General features: G+C 49.0%; 1 protein-coding gene across 1 annotated transcript in view; it reads left to right on the top strand.

Moving 5' to 3' along the window:
- Window positions 1-309: 309 nt before the first annotated feature.
- The window catches only part of LOC124018467 (extensin-like), a 21,514-nt gene continuing 11,893 nt past the window's right edge, over window positions 310-9,930 (top strand). Inside the window, exons 1-2 of the mRNA XM_046333795.1 lie at window positions 310-318; window positions 450-853. Of these exons, the coding sequence (XP_046189751.1) occupies window positions 310-318; window positions 450-853 (413 nt within the window). The remainder of the gene's footprint in view (window positions 319-449; window positions 854-9,930) is intronic.

Genomic DNA, 9,930 nt, shown 5'->3' with positions numbered 1-9,930 from the left:
AATGTCAACTGACCCCTGACCCCCGCCCCATTTCCACCAATGAGTAATGTCAACTGACCCCTGACCCCCGCCCCATTTCCACCAATGAGTAATGTCAACTGACCCCTGACCCCTGCCCCATTTCCACCAATGAGTAATGTCAACTGACCCCTGACCCCCGCCCCATTTCCACCAATGAGTAATGTCAACTGACCCCTGACCCCTGCCCCATTTCCACCAATGAGTAATGTCAACTGACCCCTGACCCCTGCCCCATTTCCACCAATGAGTAATGTCAACTGACCCCTGACCCCTGCCCCATTTCCACCAATGAGTAATGTCAACTGACCCCTGACCCCCGCCCCATTTCCACCAATATGTTCTGGCAACTGACCCCTGACCCCTGCCCCATTTCCACCAATGAGTAATGTCAACTGACCCCTGACCCCCGCCCCATTTCCACCAATGAGTTCTGGCAACTGACCCCTGACCCCTGCCCCATTTCCACCAATGAGTTCTGGCAACTGACCCCTGACCCCCGCCCCATTTCCACCAATGATTTCTGGCAACTGACCCCTGACCCCTGCCCCATTTCCACCAATGAGTTCTGGCAACTGACCCCTGACCCCTGCCCCATTTCCACCAATGAGTTCTGGCAACTGACCCCTGACCCCCGCCCCATTTCCACCAATGAGTTCTGGCAACTGACCCCTGACCTCCGCCCCATTTCCACCAATGAGTTCTGGCAACTGACCCCTGACCCCTGCCCCATTTCCACCAATGAGTTCTGGCAACTGACCCCTGACCCCCGCCCCATTTCCACCAATGAGTTCTGGCAACTGACCCCTGACCCCCGCCCCATTTCCACCAATGAGTAATGTCAACTGACCCCTGACCCCTGCCCCATTTCCACCAATGAGTTCTGGCAACTGACCCCTGACCCCGCCCCATTTCCACCAATGATTTCTGTCAACTGACCCCTGACCCCCGCCCCATTTCCACCAATGAGTAATGTCAACTGACCCCTGACCCCCGCCCCCATTTCCACCAATGATTTTTGTCAACTGACCCCTGACCCCCACCCCATTTCCACCACTGAGTTCTGTCAACTGACCCCTGACCCCCGCCCCATTTCCACCAATGATTTTTGTCAACTGTCCCCTGACCCCCACCCCATTTCCACCAATGAGTAATGTCAACTGACCCCCCCCCACCCCCATTCGATGGGCTACAGCCAACGCATGGTGATGCCAGTTCCTGTAGAAGGTTCCCAGATCAACATTAATTTCCAGATCACCTGGGGTTGTGATGTGAGAGACAGCTCAAGGATCCCTGTATTCCCATACATCATTAGTCAAGCCAGACGTTATCATCATGTCATACTGCTAGCTCATAAATGACGTGCCCTAGAAAGACAAGTCCGTTCTATATCGATTTATTGATGTATATCTTTGTTATGCTCCAGCTAACATACCATACCAGACCCAGGTGATGCTTTTGGTGGTTTATACATTCTGGAGGTCCAATTTAGTTACGCTCTGTTATTAATAAACCACACATGAGGATCTGGGCCTTAACAATAAAACATGAGACCAGGTGCAGAGAGAGGGTTACAGGACTAAGATATATACTTTTGATTGACATGGACTTAAACACGGTGTCGTAACAGAATAGGAATGGGAGTCTATTCACTGCTGTCCCCTCCATTGTCAGGATGGTTGGGCAACTGTGCAGGGTAGTGGGTCGGAACTGAAAACCAGAGGCAACGATGCAGGGTAGTGGGTCGGAACTGAAAACCAGAGGCAACGATGCAGGGTAGTGGGTCGGAACTGAAAACCAGAGGCAATAGTGCAGGGTAGTGGGTCGGAACTGAAAACCAGAGGCAACACTGCAGGGTAGTGGGTCGGAACTGAAAACCAGAGGCAACGATGCAGGGTAGTGGGTCGGAACTAAAAACCAGAGGCAATGGTGCAGGGTAGTGGGCCAGAACTGAAAACCAGAGGCAACGGTGCAGGGTAGTGGGCCAGAACTGAAAACCAGAGGCAACAGTGCAGGGTAGTGGGCCAGAACTGAAAACCAGAGGCAACGATGCAGGGTAGTGGGCCAGAACTGAAAACCAGAGGCAACAGTGCAGGGTAGTGGGCCAGAACTGAAAACCAGAGGCAACAGTGCAGGGTAGTGGGCCAGAACTGAAAACCAGAGGCAACGGTGCAGGGTAGTGGGCCAGAACTGAAAACCAGAGGCAACGGTGCAGGGTAGTGGGCCAGAACTGAAAACCAGAGGCAACGGTGCAGGGTAGTGGGCCAGAACTGAAAACCAGAGGCAACGGTGCAGGGTAGTGGGCCAGAACTGAAAACCAGAGGCAACGGTGCAGGGTAGTGGGCCAGAACTGAAAACCAGAGGCAACGGTGCAGGGTAGTGGGCCAGAACTGAAAACCAGAGGCAACGGTGCAGGGTAGTGGGCCAGAACTGAAAACCAGAGGCAACGGTGCAGGGTAGTGGGCCAGAACTGAAAACCAGAGGCAACGGTGCAGGGTAGTGGGCCAGAACTGAAAACCAGAGGCAACAGTGCAGGGTAGTGGGTCGGAACTGAAAACCAGAGGCAACGGTGCAGGGTAGTGGGTCGGAACTGAAAACCAGAGGCAACGGTGCAGGGTAGTGGGTCGGAACTGAAAACCAGAGGCAACGGTGCAGGGTAGTGGGTCGGAACTGAAAACCAGAGGCAACAGTGCAGGGTAGTGGGCCAGAACTGAAAACCAGAGGCAACAGTGGAACTGAAGAAAACTTGCCTTCATTTGTGTTGTTGCAGCTATTTTGACCATATTTTGAACCTCTCTCAGTTCCAGCTATTCTGTACATCAGCTATATACTAATTCTATTGTTCCTGTTGTTATGATGTAGTTGGGTGTGTCAGCACATATTTTTTTTTTCTTCTGACATGGGATGCTATCACTGTGGGCCAGAGGGTAGAGAGGCTGGAGGAGAGAAGATGCTGGTGTCTGGGGGATGTGAGAGCTATGGTGTGTCTCTCCGCACCTATTACACACTATAAACCTACCAGGAAATGACTACAGCGCTAGCTGCAGAGATTATAAACCAGATCAGGAAATGACTACAGCGCTAGCTGCAGAGAATATGAACCAGATCAGGAAATGACTACAGCGCTAGCTGCAGAGATTATAAACAGAGATCAGGAAATGACTACAGCGCTAGCTGCAGAGAATATAAACCAGATCAGGAAATGACTACAGCGCTAGCTGCAGAGATTCTAAACCAGATCAGGAAATGACTACAGCGCTAGCTGCAGAGATTATAAACCAGATCAGGAAATGACTACAGCGCTAGCTGCAGAGATTCTAAACCAGATCAGGAAATGACTACAGCGCTAGCTGCAGAGATTATAAACCAGATCAGGAAATGACTACAGCGCTAGCTGCAGAGATTCTAAACCAGATCAGGAAATGACTACAGCGCTAGCTGCAGAGAATATAAACCTACCAGGAAATGACTACAGCGCTAGCTGCAGAGATTCTAAACCAGATCAGGAAATGACTACAGCGCTAGCTGCAGAGAATATAAACCTACCAGGAAATGACTACAGTGTTAGCTGCAGAAACGATTCTATTCTGAGTGGGAAACCAGAGTCTTTGGCAACGCTCTGCCTCCACGTTAACCCAAGGCACCGATATCTGCTTCTTGCTTTTAGACTGAGCCAGAACCAGTCACTGAGCCTGTAATGCTGTGATGTAACACTCTGAGGATTTTGTCTGTGTAGGGAGATGTTGACAGTCATCTTGTCTGGCATGCTGTTAGGCAAATGTATGAGAGTGGATAATGGCATGTCTATAAAGTGTGTGTGTGTGTGTGTGTGTGTGTGTGTGTGTGTGTGTGTGTGTGTGTGTGTGTGTGTGTGTGTGTGTGTGTGTGTGTGTGTGTGTGTGTGTGTGTGTGTGTGTGTGTGTGTGTGTGTGTGTGTGTGTGTGTGTGCGCGTGTGTGTGTGTGTGTGTGTGTGTGTGTGTGTGTGTGTGTGTGTGTGTGTGTGTGTGTGTGTGTGTGTGTGTGTGTGTGTGTGTGTGTGTGTGTGTGTGTGTGTGTGTGCGTGTGCGTGTGTGTGTATGTACACAGTGCTTTCAGGAAGTATTCACACTCCTTGACTTTTTCCTGATTTTGTTGTTCCTGATTTTGATTTGTTACAAAGTCAGATAAAAATTAATTGAATTTGTCTTTTTTTCCCCCCAACAATCTACAGAAAACACTCTGTCATGTCCATGTGGTAAAACAATTATAAAATGTTACTTAAGTGTATTTTTAAGTATATAAATAAAACACGTATATATCTTAATTGGATAAGTATTCAACCCCCTCAGTCAATACATGCTAGAATCACCTTTGGCAGTGATTACAGTCTTTCTGGGTAAATCTCTAAGAGCTTTGGAAGTGATTACAGTCTTTCTGGGTAAATCTCTAAGAGCTTTGCAGACCTGGATGTTACAAAAAATTGGACATTTTTCTTGAAAATAATAATCAAGCTTTGTGAAGTTGGTTGTTGATCATTGCTAGAAAGCCTCGTTCAAGTCTTGCTGTATATTTTCAAGCCAGTGCAAGTCAAAACTGTATCTCGGCCATTCAGGAACATTCACTCTTCTCGGTAAGCAACTCCAGTGTACATTTGGCCTTGTGTTTGAGGTTATTGTCCTGCTGAAAGGTGAATTTGTCTCCCAGTGTCCGTTATAAACCAGACTGAACCAGGTTTTCCTCTAGGATTTTGCCTGTGCTTAACTCTAATCTGTTTAATTGATTCCCCCCCAAAACAAAACTCCCTCCTCCTTGCCTATGACATTTGTTGGATGAAACATAATGCTTTGTATTAATTTAGTACCTTCTTTGCAAATAGGCAGCAGTTTTTTAATAGTGTTGTTTTTTACAGGCTTCTGTCAACTAGGTTAGTATTGTGGAGTAACTACAATGTTGTTGATCCATCCTCAGTTATCTCCTATCACAGCCATTAAACTCTGTAACTATTTTAAAGTCACAATTGGCCTCATGGTGAAATGCCCGAGCAGGTTTCCTTCCTCTCCGGCAACTGAGTTAAGAAGGATGTCTGTATCTTTTGTAGTGACTGGGTGTATTGATTCAACCATCCAAAGTGTAATTAATAACTTCGCTGTGCTCATAGAGATAATCAAGGTCTAATTATATTTTTTTTAAACCCAAGTACAGTACTTTGCAAACTACTGAAACACCTCTAACACTAATCATGGCACGAGTTCATACAACTTATTGTGTGACTTGTTAACTTCAGCACATTTTTACTCCTGATCTTATTTAGACCATTTCAAAAAGGGGTTGAATACTTATTCTCGAGACATTTCAACTTGTCACTGTATATTTTCATTTGTAAACATTTCTAAAAAAAAAACAACACATATCCTCTTTGACATTTATGGAGGGGTGTTGTGTGTAGATCAGCGACACAATATCTCCCCTTATAATCCATTTTAAATTTCAGACTGTAACAAAATGTGGGAAAAGTCAAGGGGTGTGAATACTTTTTAAAGGGCTCTGTACTATTGTGTGTCCTCAATGTATTACTACAAGTCTATTTGTCATGATGGTGGGTGTAGCTGGTGCAGGGAAGTCATGATGGTGGGTGTAGCTGGTGCCTGGAAGTCATGATGGTGGGTGTAGCTGGTGCAGGGAAGTCATGATGGTGGGTGTAGCTGGTGCAGGGAAGTCATGATGGTGGGTGTAGCTGGCGCCTAGAAGTCATGATGGTGGGTGTAGCTGGTGCATGGAAGTCATGACGGTGGGTGTAGCTGGTGCAGGGAAGTCATGATGGTGGGTGTAGCTGGTGCAGGGAAGTCATGATGGTGGGTGTAGCTGGTGCAGGGAAGTCATGATGGTGGGTGTAGCTGGTGCATGGAAGTCATGATGGTGGGTGTAGCTGGTGCAGGGAAGTCATGATGGTGGGTGTAGCTGGTGCCTGGAAGTCATGATGGTGGGTGTAGCTGGTGCAGGGAAGTCATGATGGTGGGTGTAGCTGGTGCAGGGAAGTCATGATGGTGGGTGTAGCTGATGCAGGGAAGTCATGATGGTGGGTGTAGCTGGTGCCTGGAAGTCATGATGGTGGGTGTAGCTGGTGCAGGGAAGTCATGATGGTGGGTGTAGCTGGCGCCTAGAAGTCATGATGGTGGGTGTAGCTGGTGCAGGGAAGTCATGATGGTGGGTGTAGCTGGCGCCTAGAAGTCATGATTGTGGGTGTAGCTGGTGCAGGGAAGTCATGATGGTGGGTGTAGCTGGTGCAGGAAAGTCATGATGGTGGGTGTAGCTGGTGCCTAGAAGTCATGATGGTGGGTGTAGCTGGTGCAGGGAAGTCATGATGGTGGGTGTAGCTGGTGCAGGGAAGTCATGATGGTGGGTGTAGCTGGTGCAGGGAAGTCATGATGGTGGGTGTAGCTGGTGCAGGGAAGTCATGATGGTGGGTGTAGCTGGTGCAGGGAAGTCATGATGGTGGGTGTAGCTGGTGCCTGGAAGTCATGATGGTGGGTGTAGCTGGTGCATAGAAGTCATGATGGTGGGTGTAGCTGGTGTAGGGAAGTCATGATGGTGGGTGTAGCTGGTGCAGGGAAGTCATGATGGTGGGTGTAGCTGGTGCAGGGAAGTCATGATGGTGGGTGTAGCTGGTGCCTGGAAGTCATGATGGTGGGTGTAGCTGGTGCATGGAAGTCATGACGGTGGGTGTAGCTGGTGCCTGGAAGTCATGATGGTGGGTGTAGCTGGTGCAGGGAAGTCATGATGGTGGGTGTAGCTGGTGCCTGGAAGTCATGATGGTGGGTGTAGCTGGTGCAGGGAAGTCATGATGGTGGGTGTAGCTGGTGCAGGGAAGTCATGATGGTGGGTGTAGCTGGTGCCTGGAAGTCATGATGTTGGGTGTAGCTGGTGCATGGAAGTCATGACGGTGGGTGTAGCTGGTGCCTGGAAGTCATGATGGTGGGTGTAGCTGGTGCAGGGAAGTCATGATGGTGGGTGTAGCTGGTGCCTGGAAGTCATGATGGTGGGTGTAGCTGGTGCAGGGAAGTCATGATGGTGGGTGTAGCTGGTGCAGGGAAGTCATGATGGTGGGTGTAGCTGGTGCCTGGAAGTCATGATGTTGGGTGTAGCTGGTGCATGGAAGTCATGACGGTGGGTGTAGCTGGTGCCTGGAAGTCATGATGGTGGGTGTAGCTGGTGCCTGGAAGTCATGATGGTGGGTGTAGCTGGTGCAGGGAAGTCATGATGGTGGGTGTAGCTGGTGCAGGGAAGTCATGATGGTGGGTGTAGCTGGTGCCTGGAAGTCATGATGTTGGGTGTAGCTGGTGCATGGAAGTCATGACGGTGGGTGTAGCTGGTGCCTGGAAGTCATGATGGTGGGTGTAGCTGGTGCAGGGAAGTCATGATGGTGGGTGTAGCTGGTGCAGGGAAGTCATGATGGTGGGTGTAGCTGGTGCCTGGAAGTCATGATGGTGGGTGTAGCTGGTGCAGGGAAGTCATGATGGTGGGTGTAGCTGGTGAAGTCAGGCGCAGGAGAGCAGAGATGAACGGACAAAGCACTTTAATCATAATACTGAACACAACCGCGTCACAATACACAATGCCCAAAGAGCAAGTGAGGCAGCGCAAGGTACAAAACAAAACCCGGTGCAAACCAGCCGGAAGCCAACCTCAACTATAAACAATAAATACCTCACACAGACATGGAGGGAACAGAGGGCTAAATACACATAGTAATGATGAGGAGATGTAAACCAGCCAACCTCGACTATAAACAATACCCCACACAGACATGGAGGGAACAGAGATGTAAACCAGCCAACTTCTACTATAAACAATACCCCACACAGACATGGAGGGAATAGAGGGTTAAATAAAAATCTAATCAAATCAAATTTTATTTGTCACATACACATGGTTAGCAGATGTTAATGCGAGTGTAGCGAAATGCTTGTGCTTCTAGTTCCGACAATGCAGTGATAACCAACAAGTAATCTAACTAACAATTCCAAAACTACTGTCTTATACACAGTGTAAGGGGATAAGGAACATGTACATAAGGATATATGAATGAGTGATGGTACAGAGCAGCATACAGTAGATGGTATCGAGTACAGTATATACATATGAGATGAGTGTGTAGACAAAGTAAACAAAGTGGCATAGTTAAAGTGGCTAGTGATACATGTGTTACATAAGGATGCAGTCGATGTTGTAGAGTACAGTATATACATATGCATATGAGATGAATAATGTAGGGTAAGTAACATTATATAAGGTAGCATTGTTTAAAGTGGCTAGTGATATATTTACATCATTTCCATCAATTCCCATTATTAAAATGGCTGTAGTTGGGTCAGTGTCAATGACAGTGTGTTGGCAGCAGCCACTCAATGTTAGTGGTGGCTATTTAACAGTCTGATGGCCTTGAGATAGAAGCTGTTTTTCAGTCTCTCGGTCCCAGCTTTGATGCACCTGTACTGACCTCGCCTTCTGGATGATAGCGGGGTGAACAGGCAGTGGTTCGGGTGGTTGATGTCCTTGATGATCTTTATGGCCTTCCTGTAACAACGGGTGGTGTAGGTGTCCTGGAGGGCAGGTAGTTTGCCCCGGTGATGCGTTGTGCAGTCCTCACTACCCTCTGGAGAGCCTTACGGTTGAGGGCGGAGCAGTTGCCGTACCAGGCGGTGATACAGCCCGCCAGGATGCTCTCGATTGTGCATCTGTAGAAGTTTGTGAGTGCTTTTGGTGACAAGCCGAATTTCTTCAGCCTCCTGAGGTTGAATAGGCGCTGCTGCGCCTTCTTCACGACGCTGTCAGTGTGAGTGGACCAATTCAGTTTGTCTGTGATGTGTATGCCGAGGAACTTAAAACTAGCTACCCTCTCCACTACTGTTCCATCGATGTGGATAGGGGGTGTTCCCTCTGCTGTTTCCTGAAGTCCACAATCATCTCCTTAGTTTTGTTGACGTTGAGTGTGAGGTTATTTTCCTGACACCACACTCCAAGGGCCCTCACCTCCTCCCTGTAGGCCGTCTCGTCGTTGTTGGTAATCAAGCCTACCACTGTTGTGTCGTCCGCAAACTTGATGATTGAGTTGGAGGCGTGCGTGGCCACGCAGTCGTGGGTGAACAGGGAGTACAGGAGAGGGCTCAGAACGCACCCTTGTGGGGCCCCGTGTTGAGGATCAGCGGGGAGGAGATGTTGTTGCCTACCCTCACCACCTGGGGGCGGCCCGTCAGGAAGTCCAGTACCCAGTTGCACAGGGCGGGGTCGAGACCCAGGGTCTCGAGCTTGATGACGAGCTTGGAGGGTACTATGGTGTTGAATGCCGAGCTGTAGTCGATGAACAGCATTCTCACATAGGTATTCCTCTTGTCCAGGTGGGTTAGGGCAGTGTGCAGTGTGGTTGAGATTGCATCGTCTGTGGACCTATTTGGGCGGTAAGCAAATTGGAGTGGGTCTAGGGTGTCAGGTAGGGTGGAGGTGATATGGTCCCTGACTAGTCTCTCAAAGCAATTCATGATGACGGAAGTGAGTGCTACGGGGCGGTAGTCGTTTAGCTCAGTTACCTTAGCTTTCTTGGGAACAGGAACAATGGTGGCCCTCTTGAAGCATGTGGGAACAGCAGACTGGTATAGGGATTGATTGAATATGTCCGTAAACACACCGGCCAGCTGGTCTGCGCATGCTCGGAGGGCGCGGCTGGGGATGCCGTCTGGGCCTGCAGCCTTGCGAGGGTTAACACGTTTAAATGTCTTACTCACCTCGGCTGCAGTGAAGGAGAGACTGCATGTTTCCGTTGCAGGCCGTGTCAGTGGCACTGTATTGTCCTCAAAGCGGGCAAAAAAGTTATTTAGTCTGCCTGGGAGCAAGACATCCTGGTCCGTGACTGGGCTGGATTTCATCTTGTAGTCCGT

Source organism: Oncorhynchus gorbuscha, unplaced genomic scaffold (assembly GCF_021184085.1).
Source record: "Oncorhynchus gorbuscha isolate QuinsamMale2020 ecotype Even-year unplaced genomic scaffold, OgorEven_v1.0 Un_scaffold_527, whole genome shotgun sequence".
Taxonomy (NCBI): domain Eukaryota; kingdom Metazoa; phylum Chordata; class Actinopteri; order Salmoniformes; family Salmonidae; genus Oncorhynchus; species Oncorhynchus gorbuscha.
This window is presented reverse-complemented; position numbering and strand designations above follow the sequence as displayed.